The sequence below is a fragment of the Nuphar pumila genome, chromosome 13 (assembly GCF_984573655.1).
Source record: "Nuphar pumila chromosome 13, dmNupPumi1.hap1.1, whole genome shotgun sequence".
Classification (NCBI taxonomy): Eukaryota; Viridiplantae; Streptophyta; class Magnoliopsida; order Nymphaeales; family Nymphaeaceae; genus Nuphar; species Nuphar pumila.
In genome coordinates, this window is record NC_143261.1 from 77,105,556 (window position 1) to 77,122,828 (window position 17,273).

The window sequence follows — 17,273 nt, forward strand, 5'->3', positions numbered from 1 at the left end:
CATATCCTTTCTTATCATCTCCATCCAAGTCTTCTTAGGCCTACCCCGACCTCTTTTAGCTAATATATTTTCTCATTTCTCCATCCTTCTAACCGGAGCATCATTAGGCCTTCGCCGAATATGCCCAAACCATCGTAAACGATTCACTCATCTTATTTTCAATGGATGCAACGCCTACCTTCTTACGTATTTTCTCGTTCTGAATCTTATCTTTTAGTGTATTTTCACACATCCATCGAAGCATACGCATCTCAGTTACACTCATTTTTTGAAAATGATGTCTCTTGACAGCCCAACATTCCGTACCATATAGTAAAGCAGGTCTAATTGTCGTCCTATAAAACTTCCCCTTCAACCGCAATGGCATTCTACGATCGCACAACACTCCAGTTGCATTTTTCCATTTCATCCACCCAACCTTAATCCTATGATTTACATCTCCATCAATTTCTCCATTCTTTTGAATGATAGATCTCAAATATTTGAAACAGTCATCCACCGTTATTTCTTGTTCACCAAGCTTCACTACACTCTCATCACTACTTCGTTGCTTACTAAACCGACATTCCATATATTCTGTCTTACTCTTACTCAACGTAAAACATCTTGCTTCCAAAGTCTGTCTCCATAATTCTAACTTAGCATTAACCTCAGCTCTAGACTCATCAATCAAAATAATATCATCAGCAAACAACATACACCACGGCACATTCTCTTGAATTGATCTCGTAAGTTCATCCATCACTATAGCAAAAAGGAAAGGGCTTAATGTAGATCCTTGGTGTAACCCAACCGTTATAGGAAAATTGTTTGTCACCCCTCCACAAGTGCGGATATTGGTTACTACTCCTTCGTACATATCTTTAATTATACTAATGTACTTGAGAGAGATACCTTTCTTCATCATTGTCCACCAGAGAACATCCCTAGGTACTCTATCGTATGCCTTCTCTAAATCAATAAAAACCATATGCAAATTTTTGTTCGCCTCTCTATATCTCTCGATAAGTTGTCTAAGAAGATGTCTAAAAAAGTAACTATCATAACCCTAACTAGACTATGTAACTAAACTAAAAAAAGATTACATAAGAGGGATGTATTACATATGAGATAAGCTATGAGATTACAAATGATAGTTTTCTTTTAACAGAGAGTAGGAGAATCGATATTCTCTTATGTGACAATCAAAGTGTCATCAACATGTCATTTAATCCTATCTACCATAGTCGTGCCAAGCATATTGAAATTGATCAACATTTTATAAGACAGAAAGTCGAAAAGAAGGAAATTGAACCAGAATTTGTTCGGACTGCTGATCAAGTTGCCGACTTGTTTACTAAAGGGCTTATCAAGGATAGATTTTTGATGTTGAAAGGCAAGTTGTTCATGGTTCAAAACCATGTACAACTTGAGGGAGGATGAAAAGCAATCACCATTCACGACTGCAATTCAAGTTTATTTAATTACACATTTAAGCACATGTTCATTAATGTGTTCATTAATGGCATATTGTAAATTTCTCTTGTTGTGTAATGGGTATTTTCGTACCCTAGTAATTGTAACAGCATCTACTTAATGGGAAGCCATATACCACAGCCTCTGATTGAGGATTCTGCAACTCTCACGTATTTTCCCTTCACCCTGTGCTCAGTCTTATGTATGACAGGAGGAACCCACGATTTCTATCAAGCAATTAAGCAAGTGGCAGGGGCAGGGGCAGATACGACGATAGCATACTTTAAAAACATGTCCATAACCATAAGAATTGAATTGCACTCTTGTGCCTTTGGTAGGCTGACAATGAAGTCCATGGTGATACGCTTCCACGGACCACTCGACACTGGTAATGGCTCCAATAATCCTCCAGGCTTTTGGTTGACGACCTTGTCTTGCTGACAAATCAAGCAAGTGCACACGTATGCATATATGTCGTCGTGCATTTGCAGCCAGTAGAACGCATGCTCCAACAATGTCATTGTCCTTTGTTGCCCTGGGTGACCAACCTAGATCGTGTCATGACACTCGTGCATCAAACGCCTTCACAGAGTATCCTGCCGCAAGATATACTAACGATCCCCGGTGGTGCAGAGAAAATCATCCTCTAACCAAAATCTTCGAGTATTTTCTTCCCTTACCAAGGTGATAAGTTGTTGGTGTAATAAAACCAAGTACTCTCCACACACCTCAAGCAAGAGGCCAATACAAAGGCCACAAAAGGGGCAAAAACACAATAGCCACTTAGGGGCTTAGAGGAACACACAACACTTTAAAAATATAATATTTATTTTATACACAATGCGCACAAAATGCATAGCATTACAAGGAGACTAACCCCCATATTTATAGGCTAAAATGGGAGTGAGAGTCTCCCCAAAATATAGTTGTTGGCTATGTCACACGGACTCGGCTCCAAGGTCGACGCACCCGCGTCGACACGCACCGACACGGGTGCGGCTCGGACTCGATCAACCCGACCCTGGGTGCGGTCAACGCACCCAGGGTCATTTTAGTCCATTTTTTGGAATTTTTTTTTAAAAAAAAAAAATTTGGGCTATAGAATTAAAAAAAATATCTTCGGGGGGGAGGGGGGGGAGGCGCTGCCCCCCCTATAACCCCTCGCCAGGGGCGGCCCCCCCTGGCGGGAACCACCCCTCCCCTCCCCCCCCCCCCCGTAAGGAAAAAAAACCCTGAATCAGGCTTCACAACTCATCACTTGTCCCCTAATGGGCACAACTTTGACCGAGTCTTATATATATATATATATAGCCGAGTCTTCGTGTCCAAAATTTTTAAAATTGCGCCGCACCCGTGTTGCACCCGCACCCATGTGACATAGGTTGTTGGGGCTCTCCAACAGCTATACAAAATAAAATAAAAACAGCCCCTATTGGGGGACACCTATTACAGAAAAATTATATTGGTCAAAAGACCAAAATACCCCTAGAAGGTAATATATATTACAATCATGTCACGTGTATATATATATACACATACATGTGTGTGTTTATACAACCCATATTCTAACATCCCCCCTCAAACTCACAGAATGACAACCGAGAGTTTGCCAAGAAGAAAGTAGAACCTAGGAGATGGTAGTGCCTTAGTGAAGAAGTCTGTCAGTTGATACTCAGATGACACATATGGTAGAGTGATGGTTTGCTTCAGGAACTTTTCACAGACATAATGACAATCCATTTCGATATGCTTCGTTCGCAAATGAAATGCAGGTTACTTGCGATATAAACGGCGTTCTTGTTATCACAACATAATATCGAGGGTGCAGATATAAAAACCCTCAAGTCTTCAATTAACTACCGCAACCACACCAATTCAGAAGTCGTAGTGGCCATTACACAATACTCGACTTCTTAGGAAGACATTGACACCTTCTGTTGTTTCTTGCATCTCCAAGGTATCAAGGAATCACCTATAAAAATACAAAAACGAGTGGTTGAGCGACGATCATTTACATCTCCTCCCCAATCGGAGTCAGTATATGCAATAACATCTGATGGGAATGAAGATGATAAAAATAAACCATGATTGATATCATTTTTAACATATCTAACTATTTTCATTACAACACTCATATGTAGTGTAGTGGAAAAATGTTGAAATTGACTAGCAATATAAATAGTATGAGCAATATCAGGACGAGTAATAGAAAGGTAAGTTAAGGCGTCAATCATTTGGCGATATGTAGTTGGATCCTTCAAAGGTTCTCCATCATCTTTCTTCATCTTTGCATTGATGACCTCTAGCATGTCCACTCTTTTTTCATCCGTAAGACCTGACCCTTCAATTATCTCGCCTGCATACTTAGTTTGAGACAAAAAATACCCTTAGGGTGAGTAAGCAACTTCTATCCCAAGCAAATATCAAAGAAAGCCAAGATCTGTCATATCAAACTATTTTTTTAGAACATCCTTGATATGACTAACTCCATGTTTATCACCTCCTATGATAATCATATCGTTCACATAGAGGAGCAAAATAATTATACCTGCATCAGAGGACTTAACAAACAAAGCAATATCGGTACAACAAGATCTAAATCCTAGTTGAACCATCGCATTACTAAAACGATCATACCAAGCTTTAGGAGCTTGCTTCGGACCATGCAAAGTCTTTCGTAAACAAAGAACTTTTTCATGTGTCAAACCTAACCCGAGTGGAGGTTCCATATAGATAGGGATGGCAATGGACCGGGCGGGGGCGGGGGACAGGGTCTCCACCCCCGTCCCGTCTCAAGATTAGAACCTCCATCCCCGCACGGGGATGGATTTTAACCTCCACCCCTGCCTTCATCCCCATTTCATGTCCTCCATCCCCGGTTCAAACGGGGATGAGGCGGGACGGGGCCCCATTTCCCCGTAGTCTATTGCCATCCTTTAGAAGGACTGGGGATGGGGTGGGGAGAAGAAAAGTGTAAGTCCATCCCCGCCTCCATCCCCGAACGGGGATGGATTTTAACCTTCGTCCCCACCTCCATCCCCGTTTCATACCCTTCATCCCCGGTCCAAACGGGGCGAGGCGGGGCCCCGCTTTCTCCTGGTCCACTGCCATCCCTACATATAGACTTCTTCATTAAGGGTTTCATTTAAGAAGGCATTTTTAACATCCATTTGAAAGATAGGTCATTTTCTAATATATGCGGTGGTGACAAAAGTTCGAACTGTGGTCATCCTAGCTACTGAGGCAAAAAAAAAATCATTCTTGATTATACCCTTTGGCGACTAGCCTAGCTTTGTTTTTCTAATGTTCTATCACTTTTGATTTTAATTTTAAAAACTCATCTACATCTTATGGATTTCTTTCTTATAGGTAATGAATGAATCGCCCAAGTTTTGGCCTTTTTTAATACTTCTATAATTCATTACTCATGGCCTCAATCCATTCATGATGATTTTTGGCCTCATTATAGGAGGGATCGACACAGAAGTGTATGGTCATAAGGCAAGCTCTACAGTGAGGTTCAAACGACTCATAGGATACAAATCTACTAGGTATTTGGGATATTCTCGTAGATCTTCTAACACTAGATTGATCTATGTCTTGACTTTGGATATACCTTTCTAATGCACATGGTAGTTGCCTTGTGTACGATAAGAGTATGTTTGAAGTTCATTGTGAGGTTCAACAATAGTCATATCACCTTCATGTGCATCATGAGTATTACCATCGACACTGATGAATATCATTACTTTCATTCACATCAATGGTATCATCACTATGCTTATGCATTAGATGAAACAAAAATAAATACTCACATGGTTTCTTAGACTCAATTTTTCCAAAACCATTTTCTTTTTCAAGAAAAGTTACATTCCTTGAAACATAAAGTTTGTCTTTCTCAATATCATAACACCTAAACCTTTTTTAGGTTTTCGGCATATCTTAAAGAAAACACAAAGAATGGCCTTAACGAAAAGCTTATCATTTTTGTTGGAAATAACAAAACATTTACAACCAAAAATTCTTAATCTTGAATAATCAAGAGAGATTTTAAATAATTTTCAATGGGAGAAGAATTTTCAAGAATGGTAAAAGGCATTCTATTAATTAAATAAACCGTCGTAAGAGCGACTTTGGCCCAAAACTTTTTCAAAACATTTTGGGATATTAGAAGAGTCCTAGCGGTTTCAATAATGTGCCGATGCTTTTTTTCGACCAATCTATTTTGTTGTGGAGTGCAAGGACAAGATTTTTGATGAGTAATCCCTTGTTGATCAAGAAAACTTTTAAAATCTTTTGACAAAAACTCCCACCTGGAATCAGATTTAAAGATTTTAATGGAGGTTTTGAATTGATTTTTAACATAATTATGAAATTTTTTAAAACACTCAAATATTTTGGATTTGTGTCTAAGAAAATAAAACTATGTGTGTCTACTATAATCATCCACAAAAATCACATAATAAGAAACTTCTCCTTTAGACATAACCAGTGTTGATCCCCATACATCCGAATGTATTAACTCAAAAGGTTCTTTAGATATAAATTGGCTATTTCCAAAAGGTAAAGACTTCATTTTTTCGAGTATGCAATCTTCACAAATAAAATCATTTTCATTACAACTTTCAAGAAAAGGAAATAAATACATTTTTGACATACTTGATGTCATAATCTCCTATGCCAATGTTTAATACTTTTTTTCTCAACAAAATTATAAAAATTTTGATTTGATAGTTTCAAATTGTCCATATAGTAGAGGCCACCTTTTCTATGGCCTCGCCCAATCGGCTTATTGGATTGGAGATCTTGTACCAAGCAATCATTAGATGAAAAAGTGACCTTACATCCATGGTCGGTAATTTGAGAAACGGATAAAAGGTTGAAGTTAAGTTTTTGTACTATGTTCAATACTTTTGTCTCAACAAAATTATAAAAATTTTGATTTGATAGTTTCAAATTGTCCATATAGTAGAGGTCACCTCTTCTATGGCCTCACCCAATCGACTTATTGGATTGGAGATCATGTACCAAGCAATCATTAGATGAAAAAGTGACCTTACATCCATGGTCGGTAATTCGAGAAACAGATAAAAGGTTGAAGTTAAGTTTGGGTACTACTCTAATATTTGAGACAAAAAATTTAATTATTTTTAGAAGAATTTTGTAAAGTACCCAAGCTTTTAATTTTTAAAGACGTTCCATCGACAGTTGAAACATAGGAATCATTGGAGTTAATGAGACATTTAGATAGTATGGACTTATTAGAAATTATATGAAAAGAGGCACCAGAATCAAGAATCCAAGAGTTCTTACCGGGGTCCACGCATATTGATACGACAGCACCGGAGAGCGAGGAAGATTGGTCTTTCATTAGTGGTTGAAGGATTTTCATGAGTTGAGCAAATGAAACATTCTTTGAGCCTTCATCTACACCACCTCTTTCACTTGATGATCCTATAGAGGCCTTTATTTTCATTTCTCCTTTTTGGGCAAAATGGCTTGATGTGACCCAACTCTTTGCAAAAGTGGCATATTATCTTACCATTTTTTTTGTATTCATAATCACTTGGATTTCCTTTATACTCATTTGAGCTCTTCCTATAGTCATTTTGGCTTCTTTCAAAGTAAGGAGGCCGAGTTGATATACACCACTATGTCATCTAGGTAAATCATAACGAACTTGTCAAAAAATAGGTAAAATATCTTGTTCATCAGGGTAGAGAAGGTCACGGGCGCGTTCGTCAAGCCAAAAGGCATTACAAGGAACTTGAACGCCCCATAGCAAGTCACACAGGTGGTCTTGGCTTCATCCCCTTCAACAATTCTAAGTTGCCAATAACTTGATCGCAGATCCAACTTCAAGAAGACATGAGCCTTACTGAACTAATCAAACAAGTCTGCGATCAAAGGAAGCAGATACTTGTTCTTCGCACTCAATTTGTTTAGTGCTCGATAGTCTACACACAGGCGCTTTGACTCATCGTGCTTTGCCTGGAATAGCACGAGCACTCCAAAGGGTGCTTTAGAGGGTCAAATAATCCCAACTTCTAGCATGCCATCTAATTGCTTCCACAATTCCGCCAACTCAGCAGTCTTCATGTGGTACGATGCCATTGCGGGCAACCGTGCACTCAGCACCAACTAAATCTCATGATCTACCTATTTCCACAGAGGTAGCTTCCTTGATAGTTCGACGGGCATCACCTCACCGAACTCTTTCAACACTGGCGGTAAGGCCATTGGGGCGTCAACAACGTTTTCTTCTTCTTCAATCTCATACATCGCCACGAGAAAGGTCTCGTCACCTCTCTTGAGACCCTTCTTCAGTTTGAGCACAAGCACCAAGCACTCCTAAGGCTTCTCCACAGGCAATGTGACAATCATACAAGGTTGCTTCTCATCCTCAAAACTGACAACATTCAAATGAGGTTTTGGCACTGCTTTATTGCTTCGTAGGAACTCTATTCCAAGGATGACCTTGGAGCTACAAAAAATGTGGCCCTTCCAGACCAACTCAGGATTTGCATTGGCGCATTGTGGACAACCCCATAGATGGATTTGGCTTCAGAGTTGTCCGCCTTCATTTGACTCTTTCTTTTCTCAGTGTAACCCTAGTCGCTCCGCTTTTTCAAGAGAAACAAAGTTGTGTGTGGCACCCGTGTCGACCAATGCCGTGGTGAGTCTCTCATTTAGGACTTCCAAGTATATCAGCTCCTTGCTCATGGGTGGTTCGATGACAGGTGTCATATTCATCGCATTCATCATCTGCATTACTCCAACAGTTAGCGTTTCTACGACGGCACACCCATTTTTAGCTTGGACGGCGTTCGCAGCTCTGGGCTAGCGGTTATTTGCATTTCCCTTACTACGGTTCCTGTTAGGACATTCATTCACCTAATGGTCAACGTGACAAACATAACAGTCACGACAATGATGTTTTTGCCCCATGTTGTCCCTCTGCCGATTGTTGTTCTGCCCATTATGTCGGCCACGATTCTGTTGGTCGTCACCTTGTCGGTTCCCATTACCAGCATTATCCCCATGGTCACTCCTTCGGTTATCCCTATGGTTGTTATTGTTACAGTCATTTCTAAATTGCTTGTCTTGAAATGTCGTATTGCGCCTATCGATCTTGACAAGCATCTCAACAGCAACTAGTGTTGCAATGAGAGTTGAGAGGGTCCTGCTGATTCAACTCAGTAGTGGCCCACCCCTACAATCCACGCATGAAGTGGAACAACTGGACTGCATCGCTCATGTCCTCGATCTCTAACATCACCGAGGTGAAAGCCTTGATATAATCATGAACTGACCCACCTTGTATGCTTCAATGCTAACATCTTGTTGTGAGACATTCTTTCCTCATTTTTTAGGCAAAAGGTAGTTGTGGATTTCTCCCTTAAGGTCCTCCCACGAATCTACCACGACCAATCCATGCCTAATATCGCCTAGGCAGCGTCTCCACCAAAGCATAGAGTCATCCGCAAGGTATATCGTTATGGTGCGCAAGGTATCTGCATTCTCCACGATATCAAGTAAATAAAATACTTGAGATATCTCAAGTTATGAGTGCTCTCGTACTTTGCAAGCTCTGGCAACTTGATATGCGGCCTATCCCCATGAGCCGCATTTCCTCCAGCTGAGACATTCCTTAGTTGTCTATCTACTTGTTCATTAATCCTGTGAACCTTGATCATCTCCTCGGCCATGGTGTTGAACTTTTCCAACAAATCATCGAATTTTATGGCAAGACTATATAACAAAGTCTTCCACTCACTCAATTGCAGACTTGATCTTGTGATCAAGTGTCACAAAAGCATCATTTGCATTGTGAACCAACTTCTCCATGTTGATCACAGTCTTCGTCAGCTCAACAACATTGTGCACGAGAGTTGTCACACAGTCATTAGCCATGAACTCTTCTTCAGGAGGAACCTGACTCTCATGAAGGAATATCCTTCTGCTTTTTGGAGGCATTGTCAATCACAATGTCAACAAGGCTCTGGTACCAACTTGTCACAGGCTAAAAGTAAAGGCCCCGATGTACCCCAATACTGGAACGGCCTTTCAAGCGCACAATGAAAATAAAGTTGATCGTCGCTCGTTAAGCGCGCGGGCGCAGTTGCACAAGCGCACACACGCACAAAAGGAGAGCAAGAAGGCAAAGAGAATAGAAGAAGGCAAGAATGTAGGAACTTCTATTAGCAAAAGTTAACGAGTACAGAGAGACCCCAAATTCACCTTATACACGGGGCTTCTTAAGGCAAAGCCCTTAAGAGTGACAAGAAGTATTTACATCAAGAAAACAAAAAGTGAAAAACACGGCGGTCTAGAACATATAGATTGGCCTTGCAAAAACAGCTAGCTACCATCTATAATAGCCACTTTCTCAATTAAATTGTGCATGCCATGCATGAAATGGTTTATTTACCAAGAAATAAAAAGGTAGATTCTCACATTTTGAGCATAGTGATCATGCAAGGTAGGAATTGATGAGAACATTAAGGGAAGAGAAAGAGAGAGAGACGTTTTGGGTATACATAAGCCATGCATGATTGAAAAGGTAATTATTAAGCCATAACCTTAGGGATAAGAGTCTATCACAGTCACAAAGATTGTTCTAGGGATGCTCTCAGCAAGGGAATTTCTCAGAAGATTTCGAAAAAACTTGTTTTTCGAAAAATCTTGAGAAAATGTCATTGTGTAAAATTTATTATAGATAATATACAAAAAACACTTGTAAAAATATATAATGGGTGGATGATATAAACAAAATACAGGTTTTGCTTTAATATATCACTTATGAGTGGGTAATATGGGTGATACATGTTTTATCCTAGTATGAATATATATCTTTAGTTGAGCTCTACACAAAAGGACTACTAAAAGATCCATATCGATGAGGTGGAGGGAGGAAGGCCCCCTTCCACCTCTATTTAAAGGCCCCTTTCGGTTTTCAAGCTTCAAGTTCCAAAGCATGCTCACGTGCTTAACAAGCCTGCCGATTCACATGGGTAACAGGTTGGAGTGATTCACGTGGGAACCACCTTTCAGAAGAACACATGCTTTTCCAAAAGGTGAGTCAAACTCTTGTCTCATTAAGCAAGAGGTTTTAAGTTGAGTAAGAGTAATAGAATATATGGAATGTCAGTTTAGTAAGCAACGAAGTAGTGATGGGAGTGTAGTGAAGCTTGGTGAGCAAGAAATATCGGTGGATGACTGTTTCAAATATTTGGGATCTATCATTCAAAAGTATGGAAAATTGATGGAAATGTAAATCATAGGATAAAGGTTGGCTGGATGAAATGGAAAAGTGCAACTGGAGTGTTCTACGATCGTAGAATGCCATTGCGGTTGAAGGGAAAGTTTTATAGGATGACTATTAGGCCCGCTTTACTATATGGTACGGAATGTTGGGCTGCCAAGAGACATCATATTCAAAAAATGAGTGTAGCTGAGATGTGTATGCTTAGATGAATGTGTGGAAATATAATAAAAGATAAGATTCAGAACGAGGAGATACGTAAGAAGGTAGGCGTTGCACCCATTGAAAATAAGATGAGAGAGAATTGTTTACGGTGGCTTGGACATATTCGGCGAAGGCCTAATGATGCTCCAGTTAGAAGGATGGAGAAATGGGAAAATATATTACTTAAAAGAGGTCGGGGTAGGCCTAGGAAGACTTGGATGGAGATGATAGGAAAGGATATGAATGCTTTGAACCTCACCGAGGACATGGCATTGGATAGAAATGATTGGAGGAGAAGGATTCATGTGGAAGACCCAGAATGATTTTCTTTTTTGGTTCATATCGCCGACCCCAATTGTTTTGGGATGAAGGCGTAATTGTTGTTGTTGTTGTAATATCACGAAAAGAACACGATATTCTCGCGATATTTTTAAAATATGCAAGATTTCCATACTGTCATTATTTTTTGTTTTATGAATAAGTCGCGATAAAATCGAGAGATTTCAAAAAAAATTGCCGATAGTTGTAACTATGGTCTATCATAACCATAGAGAGATGTTTTGGAGAGAGAGAGTTACTCAATAAATCTTAAAAAAATTATAATGTGGCATGTAAGTAACACATTTTTTTTATAAAAACTCTACAAATGCCCATACAAATTTTTAATGGCATTCTCGATTCACATGAAAAGAATGTCAATTAAAAAAAAATTATAAAGCATCCAATTTTTTGCACCTATTACCCTTGCTTCTACTTTTATAATATTTAGGATAAGAAACATGGATTAAAAAGAAATTTAATTATTTATCTCAAAAGGCAGTAGCGCTTAAAGTTTAAACTTCAAGAGTAAAGTTTCAACCGTTCCTCACATCCATGTGAGGATGAACGTGAAACTTTTCCCTGCACATGCTAGTTAAACTATCAAAAGACAGTGGTAACAGGAGCATCCAAATGGAACACCTCTCAAATGAAAAAAAATAATACGTTAACAATGAGAATCACTAAATGTCAATCCCTTTTTATTTTGGAATGGGGGCAAAAGTTTGTTCCTATTTTGCATGTTAGTTTATTTACCATACTGTTAGTCTTTGTGATTCAGCATAGACCTAGGGTTAGATGGTTTAGATACTTGATCTCCCTTTGACATAAGGCAACAGACCCCATTCTCTCCAAAATCCTCATCTAGCATTTTAGCATTCTTTTGCAATCCTATTGAACTTTCTGCCAAAAGAAGGCTCCACTAACAAGTAACATACATCAAGGTTTTCATCAGAGTAGGAGTTCCAAATCCAGAATCTACTGTCAGTACTTAATGCTTCTACACAAAAAAGCAAATCGAACATCGAATAACCAAGAACACTAAATAGAAACCAAGGAATTTCTTATGCATAGAATAATAAATTTAATAACTCTTTTCACAATAGTTTTTTTTTTGAAAGATAAGAAAATCTGAGATGTTAAATGAAATACAAAAATAGATGTAACAATCTCAAAAATACAAACTTGCATTCACATAATATCTACAACCTTACTGTTCAAGATACTATTTATTTTCACTCTTTGCATGAAAAAGGAAAAAAGAAACAGACCTCAAAGACGAAGAGGTGAACTAAACTTATTTTTCCCTTAAAAATGTGTATCCCTGGCAAAAAATGTGACATGGAAAAGCCTATAAGTATTAAAATATCCTAGGAAAAAGGTTAGGAATATGCTGGAAGGAAAACTACAAGACGCATTTTTATAAACATATAAAACAGAAAGCAAAACTCAAATCCCTATATCATCAGACTAAACAACCTGGTGTTTGAATAGATCTAGTGGACCAAGAAATTAGTCCAGTGTAATAAAGAACCGCCAGATGAATAAGCATACTTGGATGGATGGGGCGAACTAAGAAAACACAGTCGATGTGATAGAAGTTCAATTCCAAAACCATACCTGCCAATGAACACTAATCTTTCCGCAAACATAGCATGTCAGAACATTGATCCATGAAACCAAGGATGGAAAGTAGTTAAAACAAATTTAGAACAAGAACACAAAAAATGATATTAAAATTCTTACAAATACAAATTTCTAGGCATACAATTTCAAAATTTCAGCCACTAAAACCCAAAGCAAAACTAACTATTCAGGCATTACTTCAAATCAAGTCCAAGTAATGCACTTTTGTCCTCGAAAATGTAAACAGAATCATCACCTCTATAAATGACAACTGAGTATAAAATTTCCACCAGCAAACACAATATGTAAGATTCCAAATCAAGCACACATTCAGTACTTTCTTTTCAAGATAACAAAAAGAACAAGTTCTCCACATGCATAGCAGCAACCCAAGTATCTTTCTGGTGTAACAGTAAAATTACAAATAAATAACCAAATCGAGACGTGCTAAAAAATCTACATTGAATCCATTAACAAGCAGATGTTCAACCACAAAATTTCTCGTCTTTAACAGCCAAAACACAGAACACTGATATGTCAGATATTCCTCCACTAAGAGTCTAGAAACCCCAGTTTACAGTCATTCGTGCATAAATCCGCGCATCACACACTAATTATAACACTAAAGCGATGAAAAACACGAAAAAGTAGACCGTTAATTACAATGAAAACACTAGATCCAACAGTTTTTCTAACTAGATGTTCACCTTATCAAATCTCACTAGCTAAAACACCAACTAAACCGTGAAAATCGAAGAAACTATGCTCCTCCTTTCAAAAAGAGACGGATACGACAAGATTTTCACATAAACTCCAGAAAGAACGGGAAATTATAGTAAGAAAATCTCGGAATTCATTACGGAACGAGAATTACCGTCTCGCTTTAGGGTTTTGGACTCAGAGACGCTGAGCAGCAGAGCTAGCCACAGAAAGAATCTGAACGCAGAGGCGAACGGCGACGCCATCCAGAGCCGATCGCCAAACCCTTCGAAGAAGAAAAGGGAGTGGAGGAGAAGAAGCAGAAGGAAACTGTAACCTTTACTTCCAACCACGCGAAACGCAGATCTCCAAATTCTTTCCCGGCGACGACGGATCGCCGAAGAGTGAGAGAAGTCCGAGAGGAGGCGGAGAGAGAGACAGAGAGGATGCATCAGATAACGCGAGGAACCGGCTTTTGTACTCCCATCGGTTTCTCACTGAAATGTAGTTTTGTCATTTTCTAATCATCGAAACCGGAACCCGAATCTAACCGAGTCGATTCGAGCGATCGTTGATTGAGAAGTTCACATTGACTTAAAGAGAAACAGACACGCACGTCACCTTGTGCTGTGCTGGGACGTCGCAAGTTCGAATCCCAATGCTATCGCCAGCTTGTTTATCATATAAAAAGACCACCATTTTTGTGAGGAAATAATCAAAGAGAAACTTTTTTTTATTGTGTATTTCTAGTGAAAGTGGAATCATACCTTTTTTTCTCATAAAAATTTTTTCTTGCTACATTTTTTCATAGCGAGTATTTCTTGATGAATGCAAAAACAAACTATTTTTTTCGTATGATATTACTTTATTTATTTTTTTCTTTCCCTATAAAACAACTACTGCTCTTTCGTAAATGCAAATGTACTTTTTTTTTTTTACAAGTGAAGCTAAGAATGCAAACTAAGGCATAGATCTGAAATAGATAAATACAAGGAGAGTCTGATCTGATTTAATCTGAAACAGCCAAGAAATTGCAAAACATCCTTCCTCGGTGGTTGCCTATGTGATCAGCAGGGTCCTGTGTCAAGCTGAAGGCCCAGGATCAAATCCTGCTGGCACATGGAGCTGTTGTTTCTTTATCATGGTTGTAGTTGGTAAGGCTGGGTGGCCGTGTCCTCAACCCGGAGTTTTTCTCGCAGGGAGGCAGGCCCATTCAGACCGGGTTCGCGGTGAGGATTTCTTCGTCAAGACAGAATATATGGAATGTCGGTTTAGTAAGCAACGAAGTAGTGACAGGAGTGTAGTGAAGCTTGATGAGCAAGAAATACCGGTGGATGATTGTTTCAAATATTTGAGATCTATCATTCAAAAGTATGGAGAAATTGATGGGATGTAAATCATAGGATAAAGGTTGGGTGGATGAAATGGAAAAGTGCAACTGGAGTGTTGTGTGATCGTAGAATGCCGTTGCGGTTGAAGGGAAAGTTTTATAGGACGACTATTAGGCCCGCTTTACTATATAGTACGGAATGTTGGGCTGCCAAGAGACATCATATTCAAAAAATGAGTGTAGTTGAGATATGTATGTTGAGATGGATGTGTGGAAATACAATAAAAGATAAGTTTCGAAACGAGGAGATACGTAAGAAGGTAGGCGTTGCACCCATTGAAAATAAGATAAGAGAGAATCGTTTACGGTGGTTTGGACATATTCGACGAAGGCCTAATGATGCTCCAGTTAGAAGGATGGAGAAATGGGAAAATATATTAGTTAAAAGAGGTCGGGGTAGGCCTAGGAAGACATGGATGGAGGTGATAAGAAAGGATATGAATGCTTTGAACCTCACCGAGGACATGGCATTGGATAGAAATGAATGGAGGAGAAGGATTCATGTGGAAGACCCATAATGATTTTCTTTGTTGGTTCATATTGCCGACCCCAATTGTTTTGAGATGAAGGCGTAGTTGTTGTTGTTGTATAAGTTGGTGGTTGATCAATAGTTAACTACTCAACCCCAACTCAATAAAGTTGGCCATTGGATCTTATTTAGATCCAATTGCCAGTGCATTGAGTATTTAAATAAATAAAAAAAAGGCAAAAAGGCTTCGCGAGAGGCGGCCTTCTCCCTTACTTTCTCCTCTCCCTCTCGCTCTCCTTCCCTGCCGACTCGCTGAACCCACATCGAGCTTTCATTGAGCTCCTTCCCCAGCTGAACTTCTTCCCCTTTGGAACCCTATCTCCTCTTCCCTCTCTCCCTCACCACACTAATCATGATCTCAATCGATGGCTACTCCCTCTCTCAACCCTTAAAGGAAATTCAGTTTGTGGTGCAGAGATGTCTTATGCCACATGATAAGAAATTCAGTTTTTCAAGCAAAATAGATATTTGGAACAAATATAAAACCTTGTTTTCTCACAATCACCTAAAACGGAAAACAACAAAAATAAAACCCACCCAGAAAGCAAAAACCTAAAAGCGGTAGTAGTTTTTCAGCAAAAAATAAACTAGGGTTTCTGAGAGAGAGTGTAACGCCCCTGATTTTCAAAGACTTTTATATATGTGTCTTTCATGGATTTGGATCTCAAATCAGTCAAGATTTGGATTTGGATCTAGATTGGCTCCATTTGGATTTGGGGGCATAGTCGTTATTTTTAGAATTATTTATGGCTTTTTGGGCAAGGAACTTGCTCAAAATTTTTAAGAAATATAAAGGATTAAATTGTCAAGGGATATGATAAGTAATTAATTTAAAAGATCTTGGTTTTATAGAGAATGGCATTATGCTAAATATATTTATAAAAATAGGTAAAATGGGTAAAAGAATGTTAACAAGGGCATTTTAATAACTTGGGCAGGGGCTGTTGTCATTAAAGTGAACAGCTCAGCCCCCACCATTCTATTTGGTATTGACATGTATTAGGTGTTTTTATTTAAAAAACTAATCTAGTCTCTATCATTACGCATACCATTTCTCCCTCTCACACTTTCCACTGAACTCCCTCTCTTGCATGTTCTTCTCACATGTTTCATCTTCTTCTTCTTCTCTTGCTCACCATCACCTATGCGCTCTTCCTCTTATCTCTCTTGTTGGTGGAGCGTCTTTTTACAAGTGTGGAGTTTTGTTGTTGCTTAGAGGCACTTTTTTGGTAGTTTTGAGGCATGTCATAGATTTTTGTTGTTAATGAGCATAGATCCAAGGTATGATCCTATACTCCTCGTATTTCTTGCTAGTGTACAATATATGCGTAGGAAAGTTAGTGATTTGAATAGAAAACAATGTTTGATTTATTGGTTTCCATCATAACTTTGAGAAAAGATGAATTCCTACGTAGTTTGAGACCTTAGCATGTTAAATCATATTTAGATGATTTTAATCTTCAAGTTTATAGCATGTTTCAAATGAATTTATGTTTAGATATCTGATTTCAATATGCTTATAATTTTTCCCTGCTTAAGATTTTGTTGGTTTGAAAGATTTCATGCAATAGATAGGTTCATGCTTTGATATTCTGATTTTCAGCAAGTTCTTTCATGTTATAAAGTGGTTTTTGATGTTGAATCCATAGAAAATTGGAGAAACTAGTGTATATCAGTTTGGGACAACTTAGAAGTGTTGGGAAAGAAATTTTGGACGTTTGGGTGCTTAGATCCATGTATTTTTAGTGTTCTAAAAAGTGAAAACCGAATGTATTATTGTTAGGGGT

At 38.7% G+C, this 17,273-nt stretch overlaps 1 protein-coding gene across 1 annotated transcript in view; it reads right to left on the bottom strand.

The window, feature by feature from the left end:
- Positions 1-14,012, bottom strand: part of LOC149818796 (uncharacterized) — a 39,502-nt gene extending 25,490 nt beyond the window's left edge. Inside the window, exon 1 of the mRNA XM_089985484.1 lies at positions 13,743-14,012. Within this exon, the coding sequence (XP_089841610.1) occupies positions 13,743-13,833 (91 nt within the window). The 5' untranslated portion in view covers positions 13,834-14,012. The remainder of the gene's footprint in view (positions 1-13,742) is intronic.
- Positions 14,013-17,273: the final 3,261 nt, after the last annotated feature.